General features: G+C 40.1%; 1 protein-coding gene across 1 annotated transcript in view; it reads right to left on the bottom strand.

The window, feature by feature from the left end:
* LOC124259615 (atrial natriuretic peptide receptor 1-like) overlaps positions 1–21,930 on the bottom strand; it is a 77,414-nt gene that overhangs the window by 38,840 nt on the left and 16,644 nt on the right. Inside the window, 2 exon segments of the mRNA XM_046693784.1 lie at positions 7,797–8,050; positions 18,610–21,491. Coding sequence (XP_046549740.1) covers positions 7,797–8,050; positions 18,610–18,919 — 564 coding nt within the window. The 5' untranslated portion in view covers positions 18,920–21,491.

The following is a 21,930-nucleotide window of genomic DNA, read 5'->3' as shown; positions in this document are numbered from 1 at the left end:
CACCTACTGTCTGAACATGAGTTGATGCGCGTACTCAAAGGTTACCGTCAAGCTTATGTACTGTTCGGAAGGTGCCGTGAATGTCTGGGTGGAACTGAGATTCGTGAAGCCATGCTTGTCGTGAGGCAGGTTGTCAGGCTCACTCACTTGGGTGATGCATGTCATCGGATGTCAGTCGTGTGGATTAGTTCTCATGATGTCAATCACTGGATTGTCGGGTCCGGACTTAAATATTTACACACTGTCATATCTCTAGAATACTGCCTAACAAGAAACAAAAAACATACAAATAGAGATAAAAACCTGGTTGTGAGTTTAACTATTAGCCGCTGCTGGATTTGTTCCAGCCATCTCGGAGTAGTCTAGTGGTTAAAGCGTTCGCTCGCCACGCCGAAGACCCGGGTTCGATTCCCGAAATGTGTACAATGAATGATGCCTATTTCTGATGTCCCCTTCCGTGTTATTGCTGGATATCCGTGAAGGTCCGGGTTAGAATATTGATCTCCAGTAACCCATGCTTGTTGTAAGAGGCGACTAAAGGGATCGGGTGGGCAGAATCGCTGACTTGGTTGACATATGTCATTGGTTCCCAATTGTGCAGATCGATGCTCATGCTGTTGATCACTGGATTGTCTGGTCCAGACTCGATTATTTACAGACCGCCGCCATATAGCTGGAATATTGCTGAGTGCGGCGTAAAACTCACTCACTCACTGTTATTGCTGGAATATTGCTAAACGTGGTGTAAAACTAAACTCACTCACTCACTCCAACTATCTCGAGACCCAAGACAAACAGATATAAGCTTCGAAAGTGACGATCCACAGCTTAAATTAATTCTAATGACATACCTAACACGTGTAATATAGTCACTCACGTGTTTGTGGTATAAACGATCGCTATATAGTGGCAATAATCATAAACGCATCATTATTTTCAGCTTATCACGCCTCGGTATAAATACAATTGACATTTCGATTTCCTAAACTTCATTCAAGATATAGATTCATACTCGCTTTCATACAAAATAGATATTATGAACTGGGTGTGTTTCTGAACCTCACGCCTCGGTATAAATACATTTCGATTTCCTAAACTTCATTCAAGATAGATTCATACTCGCTTTCATACAAAATAGATATTATGAACTGGGTGTGTTTCTGAACCGTAAGTGTCATACGTCATGAATAAATTATGATCTATTCAGAATACGTATATATACAAGGAAGGACGCAAGGTTAATAACATCTTTATCATATAAGGTCATTTTCACAACGATCGATGTTTAAAGATTACATATACTCTAGGGGGGTACAAATAAATAAATCACTAATTGGCATCGTTATAAATGAAACCCCGTCATTAAAACTACTCATTTCGATCTTTAATTAACTTAAATCGACTTTTTGACAACAGTGCACAATTCTCACCCGCGAACGAAAGTTCAACCAATCAGAGCGGCGCGTCTCTGTGACGTCATGTGAGGAATAGCTATGAGGGCCGATGTAGAATTCATGTACATTTCAGGGGGTAAATTATCTTGTTTACGTGACAACTGTTGTGAAAAATGAAAGCTATATGTTCTCACAATCTACTGTCATTTAATTTTGTCTCCTGCTTTGCCTAGTTTCCGAGTTACAACTTGTTTTCATAGACGACTCTGTCAAAATCGCTTGGTGCCTTATTTGTTCGAGCCAGGCGCTAGTGATAGTGAAAACGATGATCAGCCTCGCTCATCACGGTTACGGTTAATTTCTTCAACCTAAACAGTGCGACATTAGGAAGGATGCATGAATGAATGAATTTAGTGTTCCGCATAAGACTAACCACAAATCTTTCATATGTAATGGTTAAAAGAGTTAAAAAACCAAAGTTTATTTGTTCTTTAAAGGGTAGTTTCAGTCAATGATGTAACTGTAGAAAGCGTCAATGAATACATTGTGTGAGTGAACCGCCATATTCATCAAATAGTACCTAGTGTTGTACAGCCATTCTTGTTTGAGGAAACGCACCTGGAAAATCCAACCTGTACTGTTGACAACAAATAAGATTTGATTAATTAAGCAGGTACTGCATCGATGTATTAGTCGCACGTCGCACCCGATACCTTCTTTACTGGACTATTACATCAAATCCATAACGCTATCAATTATAACAGAAACATGATTTACAAAATAATCCATAATGTGGATCATGTTTAATGTTAGATAAACATGTCAATGTGGATGCTTGGAGTGAAACAGAATACAGGCCACTACAATCGATATACATAGTTCGATCTATATATACACTGTACTGTATGCATACTGATGATCCGGTTACGAGAAAATGCTATTGTGATCAACCTTCGAAATAATCGCCGACCCGGAGGCCCAGCGCCTTTTGTTATTGTATCGGGCCGGCAGTTTCAAATATGTGCAGGCCCTCGTGGCCTTCAGTAAATTATCTGTCGGTTTTTTTCAACTGGAATCATTCCCATAATTGTTTTCTGTATTAACGTTGGGGAATCATCCATGACCTATCATGTTACTCTAACTTACAGTTTCACTTCCTGGTATGTCAGCGCTTTGCGCATAGAAATGTCAACACCAGTTTTTAACAAATAAAAACATCTCTCTGCCCCATAGGCTTTGTTAATTGATTTTGTAGAAACTGTGTGAAACTGTGTACAGTGTAGTCTGTTTGTTTTTATTAGTTTGACTTAAACAAAATGGGCCAGGAGATTTCATTCAGGCGGCAGCAGGCCCTGGTGGCCAACTGGCAAATTAAAGTATTGCAAACACTGATCGTGATGCAAATTTTGATCCGAGATTAGTCACATGGGCTGTGGTTGAAGAAATATCTGCCAGTCACGTATTGATGAAGAAATTAAATACACAAGCATCCTCATCCTTGATTCGGCATTTCCATATGTTACACTCACACTGTCCCTCTCTTAGAAGGCTGCTTTCTGTCACAATAACACTGTCCGTTACAAATTTTTTAATTCTAAATCATTAAAAATAATATGCAAAGCATACATATTATGAAACAAAGAGAGTAACGGACAATGGTTGTCTGAGTGTATCTGAAACTTGATGTGATATTATACACGTGTTGCACATGCGTGTAAGGGGAACTGGGGGAACTGGAACACCTGCAGCATCTGCCCTAATGCAGTGACCATGCTTCGGCTTAATGAGTTCATTGTGTTTGTTGGTGTGAATGTAACAGGTAAGTTCTCACAGTTAGCGTGAACACCACTGGATACAATGTGGCATGCATTGAGGATTAAGTACACACGTGTGATCACCACCTACCAAACAATAACATCAGTCTGAATCAGTGTTCATTAACTGTATAGTGTAGTGTCAAGGCAAATTAACGCATATTGTATCCATTAATTTCATCTCACATTGAACCCGTTTGTATTGTGTGTTCAGTCGCATAAACGGTAAGAAGGGGCAGATGAAACTTGATATGATTATTTTAACAATAGAAATGTTGTGTTTCTAAGGATATTTATTTCATAATGAAATGGACTGGCAAATAAGTCATTTCCTTATCTTAATGACAGGTTACAGAGGAATGTGTACAATAACAAAATGACATGTGACGCTTTGTTTTAAAATATCGATTTACGTGGTGTAGGTTCATGTTGTTTCAACGTCTGATTTAATTTCGTGTTGGTCATGTTATTTTTTGTTTGCTACAAGTTCAAACTAATAAATTGTAACGCCTGATCTAGGTTCGTGGTGGTCGTGTTATGTTATGTTTAATTTGCTTTAACACATGTTATATTTGGGATTACACTTTCTCAGTAAAGTACAGATTCTAGTACTTGTCGAATTGTTACGGTGCTTGGCGCTCTGAACAAAGGAGGTAAAACAAAGACTAGTCGGCTCTCAGTGGGCTAGCACGATATAACCTGCACGACCAGGGGCAACTACACTGTATGAGGGCAATAATCGTGAACGCTATGTAATCCCCATTTCACAACACCCCATCCCGATGTCGTTAGAAATGTAGAGTCCATATCTCGGTTTAAGCAATTGATTTGCAGAGAAATTAAGCTTTCTTCAAATTTATGTCTCTGTAGTGCTTCTCACACTGTGGCTCCATACTAGTGAAGTACACGCTTGCTGTTTATTCATACTATTTTATTGATAGGTTGGTTGTATATTCATTCAACAGTACTTGCAGTTTCCGTCAGGGATGCGTACTTAGTCCTTTATTATTTTTAGACCATTTTCACCGAGGTATCACACAATAGTTACTTCTATTATCGACAGACATTATTCTTATTTCAGATACTTCTAGAGGTGTACAAAAGCACATTAACATTTTTATGATAGGCATGTGGAGGACATTCCAAATGTGAAGCATCAGTGCCCAAAATGATTTCCAATACAACTGCTACAATACGTTCCAGAGTTTGGCTTTCAGTCGGACAATTGACTTGCACTTGCGTGTGTTTGTAACGATTGCCACCGATAGAGCTTGATACGCTCATAATCTTTGCGAACACCTGGCATTGTCACAATTTGAGAGTAATAATAAAGCACATGCCCCTGCTATAGCCGGGCAGAATAGCCTCTGCTTTTAGCAGCGATCTCACGTGATTATGGAATAGTTTTTAGCATATATTATTAATGTTGATTTCAGTTATAGTATTCAGTACACATGCACTTTTAGCTTTCAGCTGCTGATAGTTTTCCTTTGCCTCATCCTGATTATAATCTCACGTGATTATGGAATAGTTTTTAGCATATATTATTAATGTTGATTTCAGTTATAGTATTCAGTACACATGCACTTTTAGCTTTCAGCTGCTGATAGTTTTCCTTTGCCTCATCCTGATTATGATAAAATAAATTACGCATTTTCTGTTAAATTCAAGCTAACACTGTACATAAGTGAACACCAAAATGTTCCATTGTAGAAAGTAAGAAGAATCACAGACTAATGTTTACAATGAACCACCGTAACCAACAATCAGATGAAACAGACCGGAACAAGACTCAGAAAACACCTTGGACAAAAAAGGGTTCCCTCTAAAATCATCCCTAAAAGGGAAGTTATCGGTTTAAGGAGGTACCTATGGAATTTTGTTGCGTTGTTATCATATTTTACTAGCACCAATTTGATAGCTCTATCGTAAGCGTTGTTTTCAGTAAAATAAGTGTAATGTGTAAATAAGTGTAATGTGTAACTCGCACCTATAAAGCAAAACGGGTAAATCATATAAGTAAACTACGGAAATAACGAACACGTGTACAACAAACTCACGGACACGAACTGGGTTTGTTCGCACCATTTGTTCTATTAATTCTATACATGCGTATAATGAACGGAAATCAGTAGTTCCTTTGAGTTCGTTACAACCGTAGTTTACTGCATCAGATTCTCGAGGATTTGGTCGTGGTTTGATTGCCATATTTGTTTTGAAAAGCTCTTGAATTACCGTCATTAATCACCTATAAATATTAAGCACCTTCAAGAGGAAACCAAATATCAGATCCCGTTACATAGATAATTGTACAGTCAGCTGGTCAAACAGTACCGAAAATTGACACACACGGTACAAGTCTTCATGACCCTTCTTTATCTTTTAGACAGATAGTTCATCTGTACACGCGTCATAGTCAGTGGTACCCTGGAAACAATTTATGATTGATGATGGTCAGAAATAGTCCCAATAGGTGTTTACTTAGGCATTTATCAATACGTGTTCATTGTTGTAGGCTCTTGGTGTATTGGCGGACCGATGGTGTGTGTCGTGTTGCGCTGTCATCCATCACTGAAATGTCGGGTTACAGAAGCGACCGGTCCAGCACTTAGTATTAATCACATTGTCTTTACCTGGCTAATAACTTCATTGTAATATATACCTTTGCTTTCATTCTGCCTTCCCTGTAACGACTGATTAAACAACCGTTCAATTTGTACAGGACGCATCACAGCCTAATACTAGCGCCATATTTGATTGCGGAAGCAATTTCTACCGTGGTTCTCTTTTACGTGGAGAGAAAGCCAGGTAAACGCTTCTGCGGATTTATTCGCCAATTACGCATTCGTAAATTGTTGGAACGACATAAGTGCAAAAGAATCAGGAATATGGATCCCATTTACGGTCAACTGCTTTGGTGGAATCTCCGTGCAGACTGACCACGGTTTATTGCCGGTTCCCAGATCAGAATTAAGACCCGGATGTTCTGTTGGTAATACGAAAATGACAATTGAAAACAAATCACGGAAAGTTGGGTTTTTTCACCACTGTTGACGTAGGTGTGCATGTTTCGACGTAATTGTCGAGACACAAATAATTTGCTTCTGTTTGCGTTTGGCAAGGCTATGGGAAGATGTTAGTTTACATGGACATAACGTGTGCCTATTGGGTGATGAGAGCCATGACATCAGATATAACTGGTGTTATCAATGTTTCCAAATATTTTAGGGGCGGTGGGGTAGCCTAATGGTTAAAGCGTTGGCTCGTAACGCCGAAGACCCGGGTTCGAATCCCCACATGGATATAATGTGAGAAGCCCATTTCTGGTGTCCCCCGCCGTGATGTTGCTGGAATATTGCTAAAAGCGGCGTAATACCAAACTCAGTCAGTCAGTCAGTCCAAATATTTTACAACACGGTTAAGACACGCCGGGACCATCCGGGAGAGAAACAATTGATTCAACAGGGAAAAAGATTCTGCGCCTCTGCCTGCCTTCTCAAAATCTCTTAAAGATACGAAAGGTTTATGGGGGACTAAAGAACGTAACATACCCGTGACGATCCTGATTAGAATTGAACTCATGCTTGTCGTAAGAGGAGACTAGCGGGATCGGGTGGTCAGACTCGCTGACTTGGCACATGTCATCGTGTCCTGATTACAAAGGTCGATGCTCATGTTGTTAATGATTGGGTTGTCAGGACAACACTCGATTATTGACAGATTGTCGTCATATAGCTGGAATATTGCTGAGTGCGGCGTTAAACAACAAACAAATAAACAAAGTCGACCCATGCAGCCGACAACATACACATGCTGAAACCATCCAGCCCCTGACACCATTGCGAGCAATACTCGACTCGAAAGTCGAGATGTTGTTATACGAAGAAGTATCTGTGGTGTAAGGTGACACATATATCAGACAGATCACAAAACAGACAACCAATCCACGTTTTAGTTGACAGAGGACAGAAGTGAGTTATTCAACCCTGATTCGCAGCAAGAGTTTAACACGTGTATATGTTACTGGTGCTGGGAAGCGGTTGTAACGCATAAGCAGACCCTATGTGATATACTTGACCCTGTGGTAACCTTCTGGTTCCTCAGTCCTACCTGACACTGTTTGAGGTTGTTTAACGGTCTGTCATCAATTAAATTCATTCAAGAAAATCCAGATTGCGATAATACAATATGCACAATTTAGACACGATGGCGTCTGACAAACAAGTCGGCACGCCTGACCAGTCGATAGTTAGTCGGATCATACGACAAGCATGGGTTCCTAATCCGGATCTTCACTGATCCCACAAGAAATCACTGGTTATATACCATGTGTGGCATCACGTCAAAATAGGCCTCAGTGCATCATATCGAGATGACATGACAGTTTGAGTGCAAGACCTTCTACACCCAACCTTATCGTAGGTTGTATATTTCTAAGGAAGCTGAGATTGCAGTTTGAGTGTGTTTGAGCCATTAACCGGAGTATCAATAATAGAACGGCGTGAGTATTTATATGTAGGTCTGGATGTTATTATATAAATGTGTATTCATGATTATTAATGATTCGATAACAAAGGTTCATACCTACCTCGAATTCGGCTACTGCCTCCACCCAGACGCTCTCCTGGCCGCTGACCAGGGTCAGTCTTGACCAACTGAAATGGAGCATCGTCTCCAACAGGAACGTCGACATGCCTGTATACGTGCCCGTGGTCCTGAGGAAGGTTGGATAGTGTTCCTTATTTGACAGCACGTCACTCTCACAGCCGAAACTGACAAGGGGGATTCCCCACTTCCCGGCCAGCCGGCCCGTAGACAGACACACGTCATTACAAGAAGGCCCTGTGGACAAACATGCTTTTTTAAATAGATGTCATGCTTAAGGTTTGCACTTTTACTGATCACAAGGACCTCGTGAAGATCCCTGTATCCAGCATTTTGTTTGTTTGCTGAATAAAGCAGCACTCAGCAATATCCCAGTTAATTCTATATGATGTCGGATTGTAAATAAAACAAGTCAATCCAGTGATTGGAGTCAATCATCGATCTACGCAACTGGGATACAATGGCATGCATCTTGTGAGAAGCATGGGTTGCTGGAAACAAATTGTATACCGTATCTTCAATGGTATGGTCTTCGAGAATCCATGCTCGGTGACTAGCCAGATGTTTTGAGATGCATGTTGTCGCTATTATATTGCGTGGATGTTCATGCTCCTAATCACTTGATTGTCTTTGCAACCACCACCACTAACAACAACGACGACGACGACGACAAACTGATTACAAGGTTTACACGTTCACTGGACGTGGAGGACAGTCTCGAATAACGGAAGGACCAGTGATTTGCTGTATAAGACAAAGAGCAATATAACAGCCATATTATGTCAGTTTGTGAAGCATTGATGTAGATATATGGAGGGCCAAGTTGTTGACGCACTTCCTCGGTTCGCCGAAGACATAGGTTAGAATTTTAAAATAGAGTGTGTGAATCCCTTTCTCGGTTTTCATAGTGAGTGAGTGAGTGAGTATGGTTTTACGCCGTTTTTAGCAATATTCCACCAATATCACGGCGGGGGACACCACAAATGGGCTTCACACATTGTGCCCATGTGGGGAATCGAACCCGGGTCTTCGGCGTGACGAGCGAACGCTTTAACCACTAGGCTACCCCACCGCCCCTCGGTTTTCATAGACGTAATACTAGTGGATTTATACGAACTGGCGCAAAATCCATATGAACAAATTTTGTTGTCAGTTGCGCATTGTATATATATGTAGGGGAACCATTTGGCCTGATAAAAAAATGATCATCAGCAAGAACAACGTCGGTGCATGGGAGCCACTTCATCGCTTAACAGATATAGTTTATCATTCAAGGCGTCCCCTGTTCTCAACCCAATAAGGGCGGTGGGTAGCCTAGTGGTTAAAGCCTTCTCTCATTATGGCGAAGACCTGGTTCGGTTCACTACATGGGTACAATGTGTGAAGCCCATTTCTTGTGTCTCCCGCTGTGATTTTACTGGAACAATGCTAAAAGCGGCGTATAAACCACACTCTCCCACTCAACACATAGGCAACATATTTATAATACATTATGTATATGTTGTGTCACTATACCGCTATCATGCACTTTGCAAATAGATTCTAACATGACTGACAACTCACCATACCATTAAGCCACATAAACGTTATTTCACTTTGACTCCTACCCAAGTTCTTCTTGATCTTATCAAAGCTTTGAAAACATGACACCAAGATGATGCCAAGTAAACATGCATTTCAGTTATTTGAACGTATAATCAATCACGAACTGACAGAATATATTTCGTTTATGTTTATGAAGCACTTAAAACACATGAAAAAACAGATCACATGGGTATAGATTACAGCGACCTTTTAAGTTTTAAGGAAGTCTGGTTTTCTTGAATGCAAACTTTGAAATATATAAAAATGGAATGCATAAATGCTGGGTTCCAGCATCATAGCTACGACACATTCGTGAGTGAGTGAGTTTAGTTGAGAGAGTTTGGGTGATTGAGTTTTCGTGAGTGAGTGAGTGAGTTGAAATAGTGTAAGATAGCTCTGGTTTCAGGAATTCGTTAGGTTGTGACTTATGGAGTATGTTTTTTCCGGCCATTTGCATAAATATTCCAGCAATATATAAGTGGAGGAAACCATGAAAATACTTCGATCATAGCATCGATCGTGCCAGTCAAACCTGGATTTGTGGCGTGACGAGCGAACACCTTAACCTCAGGACTACCCCATCTCCTGATAGAGAAGTGTTACTGGATAGTGATGGCTCGGAGTGAGTGAGTGAGTGAGTTTAGTTTTACGCCGCTTTTAGCAATATTCCCGCAATATCACGGCGGGGGACACCAGAAATGGGCTTCACATATTGTACCCATGTGGGGAATCGAACCCGGGCCTTTGGCGTGAATAGCGAACACTAGGCTACCCCACCGCCCGTGGTGTCTCGGAGATATCGGAAATTCAATACGCCCTAACCAGGGTATCGGGAATTTCAGCGAGTATCCATCAAATCAACCGGATATAATTATACACGTGGGGTATCACATTGCCGCTAGCTTTCCGACATCTTGACGCAAATGCAATTTCCAAGGAAAACATGCACCTGACTGAATCCCCGATTCTATACAAATATCGTTTCTCTGTTAATGGCGGGTATTGATTCTATATGATCACGCATTCTGAAAAGGTATCGTTCCGAATCTGCTTGCATTTCTAAACTAGGATGTCGCAACTGTGATTTACATCTGGGATTCATATCTGGGAACCGAATGTACTGCCAATTTAATTGATGCTAGGTTAGACGGGTACAGTGAAATTTCCAGGTAAATTGTACTGGTTGCAAAGTCTGCGGATAAACGTCTCAAAGGTCAGCTAAATGTCTCTTCAAATATGTAGAAAGGCATTGTGGGTAGAGCCTCGGTCTGGTTTGTTTGTTTGTTTGTTGTTTAATACCGCACTCAGCAATATTCCAGCTATCTGGCGGCGGTCTGTAAATAATCGACTCTGGACAAGAAAGCCCAGTGATCAACATCATGAGCATCGATCTACGCAGTTGGGAACCGATGACATGTGTCTTCCAAGTCAGTGAGCCTGACGGCCACAACCCGTTAGTCGCCTCTTACAACAAGCATGGGTTACTGAAGATCAATATTCTAACCCGGATTTTCACAGGTACAGTTTCAAGTAAATGTGCAAGTGTTTAATTAGTCACGAAGACAAACAAAATCATCTCTTATCGCTCTTGCCGCCATAGCAAGCAACAGCAGTGATAATTGTTACCAATTGTTCCCATATTTAGGCCCACGCGAAATTTAGCCCATTGGCTAAAATATGTTATTTTTCGTATTTAAGCTCATGGGCTTAAAATTGGATTTAATGTTTGGGTGTTTAGAGTGACGTCCCTTTTCAAACGCATGGCGAACCTCGACGTTTTTAACTTTAGTGGTGCCTCTGTGAGGTTATCACGTTTACAGAACATTTTAGACACCGGTTACATGGCAGTTATTAGTGACAGAAATTGATCATCTTAACCCCTATGATGTGCATGCAGTTAAACTGAACCATGTGGTCATTCAATTTTAAATTTATAGACCAGTTTCCTGATAAAAGAGTTTTAAAATAACCCCGATTCTTTTATTTTATCAACATATTGCGCATTTTCGAACTTAAGCCCTGGGCTTAAATATGGTTAAAATATTTTTATCACTAGAACAGTGATTTCCCGTATTTAAGCCCGGGGCCTAAATACGGGAATTCCCAGTAGTGACTACGAGTTACTTTGTGTTAACATATTCCAGGACTATCACAGAAGGGTGTAACAGGACAGGGAAACCGAAATGGCAGAAGGGGCGAAAAGCAAAGAATTTAACCACATGACCACCATATGAATATTTACTCAATGGAAACCGTATTATTCATATAAATTACTATATTTATTAGACTATTGCTCCTGTACCTTTAATCGTAGCAGTAACATTTCTACGCACTTACAATAGTACAAATACGATATTCTCTAAGCGTAAATAGGTTTCAGTTGACAGAGGCTTCCGGTAACCGCTATTACCACACCGTTTGACTTCGTAATATAATATTGTGCATGTTTTCCCGTCGCATTTGCCTTCAAAGTAATAATTACATGAATCGCTTGGTCATTATGTAATTTTCTTCCATTTCCAAGATTAGTTTTAGTCAACTGGAACACGTGTGTCGCCAGGTTATTGAGGACAACAATATCTGTCTGTCTGAAGCTATATCTGATGTTGTGATACATTAAAACGGCATTTGACATGAATCACTTCAGTTAGCTACGGCGGTCAGGTAACCATGTTCCTCAAGTCACTTACATCATTGACGACATGATGTATTACGCTAAAGGTTGAAACTGTTCACTGAACCGTGAATAAGGCTTTTTTTACCATCAACATTTTCGATCTCCAATCACGGCCTCTTGCTTGGAATCCAAGCAAACAATCATTTGATACTAAACATCTTTACCAATCGAAAAGCCGCGACGTTGCACTTCCTCACCCCAATATGTCGTTTAAGACGTTGTAATTACAGTTCCGGTAGATTACTCAACGATGTTCACTCCGCATGTCACGAAATACGAATAACTCGATTTCTTATGATTGCATCGCTAATTGTATTTGTTAGGTTGTTGCTTAACGCCGCACACAGCAATATTCCAGCTCTGAATGGTCGAGCCTGGATGAGACGTCTAAATCTGGTGATTGACATCATAAGTATCGATCAACTCAACTGGGATACGATGACATACATCAACCAACTCAACGATTCTGACCACCAATACCATTCATCGATTCTCACCAGTGTAGGATACTGCAGGCCAATTCTGACTCGGATCATCACGTCTTTATTGACCGCACTCCGAATTGTCATTAGAAGAATTGTCACTGGTCTACAAATCAGTAGATCCATATATGTCTTTCGTGGTAAATCGATACCAAGCTAAATAAAACGATACATAAAACCCGGCGTTAAATATTTAATATTAGGTACCGGTCGTTAGTTGTTGTTTCTTTGTGAGCAATGGTTCACATCTAACCATAAGGTTTAGTAACACAGTCATCGTTGTAAGTGCCGGGTCATCAACCATTATTGGTTCCAGAGACGTATACTGGTTATAAATGGCACACGGGGATACCATGTGAAGTAATCGACACTTGAAGCTCATGGCTTGTCGATTAAAACTAACTGGCATGTACATATGAAACGTAAACACCAGAAAATACTCAGTCTCAAATATCTGGCGAAATAGATTCCATTAGTCGTAAAAGGCAAATGGTTGTGAAACTTGATCAGTGGTCCACTGAAATCAGTATGACACGAACCCGTGAAGATCCGGGTTAGAATTGATCTTCAGTAACCCATGCTTGTAGTAAGAGGCGACTAACGGGATCGGGTGGTAAGGCTTGGTGTCCTGTGGCCGTATGCATATGTCGGGCGTAAATTCTATTCCGGGCGTAAGTAAAATGTGCGCCCGGACGTAACGTTAACCGGTATGCACATAGTAGATGTAGTTAAAGTTACGCCAGTCGTAGCGCTCTATATTTACGCCACCTACCCAGCAGGCGTAAGCCAGGCGTAGCCTTGTAATGGCGGCACAGGATGCCGAGTTTTTTATCAGGCGCACATTTTCAAAAGTTTTTAAAAGTGAACGTTGTGCGAGAATATTGCGCTCGCGTGGTCCTGGATCTGCGTACGGCTATAAAATTACACAGAAATGTAGAATATTTCATTTCATATCCGTTGGTATAAATATAAGTGCGACTACCTCGGCGGTTTGAGAAATAGACATTGCTAAATGTTGTCTAAAATTTTGTTACGCGTTAAGAAACTGTCAATTTCTCCGCTTTTTGTCGTGCACCGATAAAAGCACTCTGCTACGATTTTTTTAATTTGGCATCTTTACAGAAAGTGTGAGCGAAGAAAATACAGCCTGATATCTGAACGACATAAGTGTATATGAATTGGGTTTATGTGCTAATGCATAACGTTAGACGCTCAACATTAAAAATGACTCGCAATAAGTGTCAAAAATGGATTTTCTTCTATGACGTCAACTGACGACAGAGAGGTCATACACGTATAAAAGATAAGGGGGCATAACTGAGTTATTAACGGAGTACTAGCCATATCTTCAAATGTAATGAAATTACTGATAATAATACAACATTTTAGTTGACGTCATGGCTTGTTATATGCATTTTGCGACGTCGGAAAAAGACGACATTGGTTTGCTGATTAGTATATATCTTACCTAAATTCCATTAATTGTATGAAAGGTCTCGGCTTCTATGTCTGAATTTAACACTCTTTAGACCAAACATAAAATGAATGATTTTACCAATTAAATAGTGTCCTGAATATATCAACAATTAGACGGTTTGACTGCGTATTTTTATTGTGAGCAACACGCGCACCTGTTTGGCATCAATTTAACGTAAATGAAAAATAATATTTCACAACACCCAAATATTTTGCAGTTATGGCTACGTGTGCCAATTTCTTATGTAAATATTATTCAAACAATCAAAAACTTTCAAAGAATTAAAAACGCCTACCCTATATCCAGGTATAATATGGTATTGAACAAGGCTAAATGTATACTGAAAATAGTTTGATGAAAAATATCTGAACGATACGCAAAGTATACATCATAATACTGAAAGTGTAATCGGAAGGCTAGGGCGATTGTGTTTACACTTGTTCAACCGACCTTCACCTCAAAGAAATTGTCTAACATGTACAACAATGTTGACGTATGACATCACTACCACCGACCGATTACTTATAAAATGGCGGCCACGCTGACAAGGGTACACAGGATTTTGCGAGGACCCTTCCCTTGATTCAGGGATCGTTTGTACATAAATATGAGATGTAAGTAATCAGAATGATTCTGACTATATGTGTATTGTTATATGTTTTATCGCTTCGTTGTAAGTAAGAGAAGAAGCCAGAAATGCTGATAAAAACCTTTGTCGTTCTGGGGCAGTCATGGCGTCACGCTGCACGGACACTTCGACAATTTCTTATGAAATATCAAATGATTGCATTGCTTCTTTTTTTTAATTTCCCGTTTCTTGCTACGATACTCTTTCCATGCATATTCTAAAGCTATTGAGCCATTGCAAGCAATGAATAGACGGTTGCATGTCGGAAAATTTCAGAAAATGCTACGTAGTATAAAATCGGAATTTTTCTTTCTTTACAAGCGCAGCCTTTCGAGCACAGCGTTCGTTTGGACTTTTGATACTCAATATCTTTCGTTTCATTTTATCCAGACAGTTGATATTGGTGACAAAGACCATTAGTAATATGATTCTAAAATGTATGGGGAATTCAGTGATGCATTTGTCGCAGGTAAATGTGATATACACGTGATGAAATTGGCGTCTCATTACCGTCCTCCGCGAAACGTGATTTTGTAAACACTATTTCATGAAAACCTGATATCAGTGATAATTAATATGCTATTTTTGAAATTCAATACATCTGAGTAGTAATTATCCGATTTGAACATTTGAAAACATACACCAAATAACGTTGTGAATCGTGATTTCGTAATGTGTCAAATATGGCGACATTTATGGTGAAGCCCATTTTGAAAGTCCATGTTATTTCTCCATCAGGATCCATCGGTAAAGTTGGATTTTCTCGGTTTTCTTTGGCTTTCCATGATTACGGTTGCAAGGGATGTACCGCGAAGTTGTTTCGCGCCTTTTACCGGTGGTTTAAAAACGTTCGAAAATCTAAAAATAGCACACCGCGCCTTGACGTAAATCCGTTAAGCCGGGCGTAGTAACGTCTAGGCTTAACCGACGTTGTGCATGACGTGTAAGAGGAGGGCGCTGCTAAGCCCGACGTAGTGTGTTACGCCTGACGTTAGCTACGCCCAACATGTGCATACGGCCACTGGTTGACACAATTGCGTAGATCGATGCTCACGATGTTGATCACTAGATTTTCTGATCCAGACTCGATTATTTACAGACCACCGCCATATAGCTGGAATATTACTGAGTAACAGTGATCATACAGTGTTGGCCACAGAGTAACCTTTTTTAGTTACATGATGGCGTGTCAGATAAAAGCAGACCGGAAATCCCACGCATACAGCTTCCCATAATCAATTAACACTCATATGCGGCTATCAAACGAATTTAATTCAACCACCACATTTCCCCAGATACCTAATGAGTCTTGGCATGCAACCTTATGTCATTTCAGCAGACCAGCCGCATCATCCTTGTCTTGGTTTCTAATGGTTACCATAAATATCTACTTTGACATTGATATATCTTCGGGCTATACTATTACCAAATGAATCAATTCTATATAGGGCGACAGAAAGCCAATAGTCAGTGATATGGAACGATATTTCAGCTGTTCTTTGTCGGTGAGTAAGTTGGGTTTTATGCCGCTTTTTGCAATATTCCAGCAATATCACGGCGGGGGACACCAGAAATGTGCGTCACTTTGTATCCATGTGGGAAATCGAACCCGGGTCTTTGGAATGTGTTAGGGTCAATCAACAGCTTCAATATTCTGTTTTAACGTAAATAATAACACTGCTATCATAGATTACAAAGATAACGTTATCGGTTAAATATAATTACATTTCAAGATGTCATGACGGGGAACAAGAGGTTGACCGCATGAGCATCGAATGACACCCAGTCTCGTTCCACTTTGTATCCCATAAATATTAGGCCTACTGGTTCCATTTCCTACATGGTAATAACATGTGTGGGTCATTTCTGGTGCCCAGTGAGCATATATTGTGGGGAAAATATTGATGAAAGCTGCTTAAAGGGATACTCACTAAATTTCTCTTTTAGTTATATCCAATTAGGTGGCGGTGGGGGTAGCCTACTGGTTAAAGCAAAGACCCGGGTTCGATTCCCCACATGGGTACAATGCGTGAAGCCCATATCTGGCGCCCCTGCCGTGGTATTGCTGGACTATTGCTAAAGGCGGCGTAAAACTAAACTCACTCACTCACTTTATCCCCTTGGGTTTGGTTTGTTTGTTGTTTAACGCCCCACTCAGCCATATTCTACATTTATTACCCACGTGGTCAACGTATGGGTAATTGCATATTAATCCCGTACGTCACACGAGTGTCATATCGCGTTGACCTGTGTCGTAACGACTTGACCTGAAATTCTAACGATTTGATTGGATAACCGATGACCTCTCAATTAGGTCACATTCTGACGTAACTATTTTTTTCATTCATAACAAACACGTGAATTCATTCATTCTACAACTTAAATGCATTGTGGGAATGTAAACATTGCGAACGTTGCCGTGTCGCTGTTTAATTGTGAGTCGAACTGAGACATTATATCCGTCGAAAAACATAAACGCAATGTTTCCACCAGTGATGTTAGCCGAATGAAGCAACTGGAAACCAAGAAACGAGGTGCAACGGAGTAGTTTACTGTAGGAGGCTGTACGAGGCGATTACAACAGACATGCATCGTGACGTCGGTTACCATGGCAGTGACGTCATTAGTGTGACGTCATGCAAAATATTGTACTACAGTACAAAACTCTTCCGCAACCTCTTTATGAAACCGGTTTCGGTTTGAAACCAAAAACATAACAAAAATACGCTATTTTGTCAATTTAAATGCATGTAAGACGTGGGTAATAAATAAAATACCACACTCGGTCTCATTACATACGAATTATACGAAACTCGTGACCTTCCTATGTTATCTGACCTCGCTTTCGCTCGGTCAGATACCATAGGAAGGACACTCGTTTCGTATAATTCGTATGTAATGAGACCTCGTGTAGTATTCTCTATATACTACCCATCAAAAGTTTAGACTCACTAGTGTAAATTTAGCCAGTTACTTCAGTCAACTAGATCGTGCAAAATATTCCATACTGTTTAAAGGTACTGTTTACACATGAACTGATGTATTGTAAAACACATTCGTAACGTTGGAAGATTATTGTCGTGAGTTCAATAAATGAAGAAACTCAGTAAAAATGGCGAATTCTTAACAAAACTTTACAAAACTTATCAAAACCAAAACGCAGCTGTTCATATGCATGATATTTGCACATGCTTTTCAGCAATGAATTGCATAATCCTCATGCAATTCATCTGCATTAGGTATGCAGTTGGTTCCCCCCAAGTTAGTGGAGAAATTCATCTTCGATGTAACCACATATATATACATAACAAACAGTGAGTGCTTTAAGTGAGTTTAAACCTTTGATGGGTAGTATATGTGGTCGCGGTCTGTAAATAATCGACTATGGACAAGAAAATCCAGTGATCATCGTCATGAACATCGATCTACGCAATTGGGATACGATAACATGTATCAACCAAGTCAGCGAGTCTGACCACCCGATCCCGTTAGTCGTTTCTTACGATAAGCAACTGAAGACCAATTCTAACCCGGATTTTCACCGAAGTTTTCACCCGAGTTTTATCCGCTTGGGACTCTGTTGTAGTAATATTTTAATCGGTTTGATTTACGTGGTGAACAGGTGAAGGGATACGGGTCTTAACCTGTGCGGATAGTGTGTCGGGCAAAATGAACCTGAATTGTAACCCATGGTCCCTGGTATGTTTCATATCAGCAACTTCGAAGACTGGCCCTCAACGTGCCTCTGAATTTTCTAATTGTTGAGTGAGTGAGTTTAGTTTAAGACTACGTTTAGCAATAATCCAGCAATATTACCGCAGTGGACACCAGAAACGGGCTTCACACATTGTACACACGTGGGGAATCAAACACCGGTCTTCGGCGTGACGAGCGAACGCTTTAACCGCTAGGCCCTAAATGATGAGAATGTATATCAATGGTACGTACCTATAAAAGCATGGGTGTTCTCGAAGGCAATGGTCCTGTGGGTAACCATTTCCACGAACTCAAAAAGCCCATGTCCAACATCGCAGGTTGTGTCCTCCACGATGAACGAGAAGGTGATGTTCTTCTCTCGTAGTGCGGTGAAGTTGGCGTCGTAGTTGATGCGGTCGATGGAGATGTTGACGGCGGTGTAAATTTCGGGTCCCATTCTCTTTGGACCCGTTATTGGCACTAGGATTCCAAGGTTAATGACGTTTGGGAACACTGACGGTACCATGGCGACAGATACCAAAAGTACAAGAATCTGAGCCATTTAGAATGACATGGATGAAATATAACTAAAAATGATATCTATCGTTGTAGTAGTCTCCGATGTAGCAGTTGTAGTAGTCTCCCATGTCCACTGTCTTCGTGACTGACTGGACACACTGATATTGTTCAATGACATTTGATAATGTCTCCACAGTTGTACGACATATCCATTATCGGGTATATTTTTAGACACACTGACTGGACATTGTCCAATATATCCCAGTACACCACAGCCGGTCCGGACGGTAGCCCTAAGCGAATTCCGACAAACCTATTCCTAGAGAACCCTATCTAATCAGATTCCCCAACTCAGTAAGGCATTAGGTATGAGCCATTTGCAAGTTAGAAAACTATGCTAGAGACCCACCTACCATTTGTTCTGTGACAAGTGAGATCAATACAGCATCACTGCCATTGACCCGGGGGTCATCTCAGAACATCCATTATTTTCAACCAATAGAACATCTGCTTTCAATTTCCATATAACTGTTTGTCATTATTGACATTTGTTTGAGTAGTTGAAAGACGCCCGGGCTGATTTGTTTTATTTAATTGCAAGAAACTCTTATTGTCTATTAAGTAGTCATATGTTACATGAGACAAAGATATTGATGCATTAATGGAATATATATATATGAATTAAAGGAAAAGGCCGAACATGCTCTTGTATTTCAAAGCTTAAAATATCGAAGAGTTATTTTATTATGTTTTCCATCTAAAAACTCTAAAAAGTCCCATTAATGGTACATATAATATCTGATAAACTCTTTTAAGTTCTTGATTCTGTAGCTCTTACGAAAGCTGCATTAACGTCGTTTTAAACTATGTTCAATTTTAAATTCAATTAAATCTCCAGTTCACTTTTTTCATCGTATGAAGTTGCTGGTTCGGGACAAAATGAGAATTATTTCTCAAAGTAGTTGCTGATGGAATTAAAACGTGTGTTTTTTCTTTTGGATTACATTATCTCAGTAAGTACAGATTCTATTACTTTTGTTGGATTGAGTCCCATCTGGAATTCGAACCCACGAACCCACACCCTCAGAATCAGGCACCTAGCCACCGACCATCTGAAATCACCAAAGCCATTTGTGATTCCTGTGTAAAATCGCAGTTGATTTCATCTAAACGATCTGCTCCGAGTTTAAAAGTCCCGACGAAATTCGATCTGGATTCACAAATATTAAGCTGCAGTAAAGTCTGTTCAACAAGATCCCGTATTCATCCAGTACAAAACTTACTTGAAGAACAAAACAGTTTCATCGACATCCATTCGTTGACTGAAATATCCCATGATGATCAGCTGTTGTAACAGACGAATACGCTGATGTCACAATATTCGGCCCTCGGAGTATTTCCTGCATGTATTGAGTACATCCATTAGCGTGGTCAGCCCGGCCCTTGTCGGTCAGTAAGTATCCTAAATGTGTTACCCTGTTACTACTGATCACGTGGTACTTGTATAGCGATAATCACAAGTCCCACTAGCCAATTAGGTATTGGATTTACCGCTTCACTTGTTTCTATTCCAGTGCATGCGCTCTGCGTGTCTGGGAACAGGTGATACTATATGAAGAGTACAGTCATTCACATGCAAGCCTCAGGTTTTTCTATCATGATGTACTGGTTTACGATCCTCCCAAAAATATCATATATTCTTAAACTTTTTCGTATTAACGTCGGGGTTTATAATTATGTTGCTTATTTCTGCTGAAACCAATTCTATATTATCCAATACAATTATTGTTTTTTCAAATACTTACAGCGGGTGAGTGAGTATAGTTTTACGCCGCTTTTAGCAATATTCCAGCAATATCACGGCTGGGGACACCAGAATTGGGCTTCATACAAAATACTAGATTCACAGCTACTCCTAAAATGTGGAATTTAAAGATTGTTTAAATATATAATGCCAAAGGACAAAAAGGAGATTTCTAATTATTTTCTCATCCTAAAACCTATATTCTTACAAATACATCACTAAACAAACACTCTGATTGTTTTAATTCTTATTCTGATCACCGACAAAAGGTTTTGATAAAATTCGGCATCCGACTAATACGAAACGAAACTCGTATGACGACGTAGTACAATCAATTGCGGCATTGATAACATCTATCACGACACTGGCATACAACAGCAAATCCCACTATTACAACATACCAAGTATATCACACTTTCAATCTCATTATCACATTCTGTGCTTTAAGGGTAGCCGTACATGCGGTAACACAGTAACGTCAATCACTTAGGTTTCCACAGTCCTCTGTTGATCGTGCCGATAGTGTTGTGTGAATGAGACCATCTTTGGGATTAATACGTTAGATGGTGAACGACCTTTGTTTATACACCGTCATAGTTGGCGATCTGCCTACGGGGGTAATTTACACGTCGACAACAATGACCACTTCTTGTCGTTAAGTACAGACACCTCGTGACTAAACAGCATCAGCGAAGCGATCAGGGTTTAGCGCAGTCATTGTGGAGCGTTGTCGCAGGGATGATTTTCACCGGTTCGGATTAACGTGGTCGGCTGTCGGCGTCAAAGCTCTTAGTCGTTTCTCAGAGTGTAGCTGAAATAACAAAGAGTCTATGAGATATCATTATTGATATTATTCCTGAATTGATCACATTTCAAGTCTCGCATCGTGGATGTAATGACATTTTCGGTATGCATGCGGGTCGTTTGTGTTTCAACTTCAAGCAGTGATTGTGTGATGAATCATGCATGAATATGCTGAATGCTGTACGCTGGGGAAATGATTAATTAATTCCATTTATTTGAATCTTCATCGCATCTTTTCGCATTAATATATATGGAAATATGCAACTTCTCATCAATTCAATGTTGTGTCTGTAAATGGGAAAATCTATACAGTTCTAAGATTGTAAAATGATAATGGGTATTCTTAGACATTCTATTGGAAACCGACGTTTTGGACTATGAAAGGAATCACAGACTTGTAGAAAATATTCACATGTATTCCGTGTATCAAATACACTCATAGCGCT

This window comes from Haliotis rubra, unplaced genomic scaffold (assembly GCF_003918875.1).
Source record: "Haliotis rubra isolate DU_JTF1 unplaced genomic scaffold, ASM391887v1 Scf73, whole genome shotgun sequence".
In the NCBI taxonomy this organism is placed as follows: domain Eukaryota; kingdom Metazoa; phylum Mollusca; class Gastropoda; order Lepetellida; family Haliotidae; genus Haliotis; species Haliotis rubra.
This window is presented reverse-complemented; position numbering and strand designations above follow the sequence as displayed.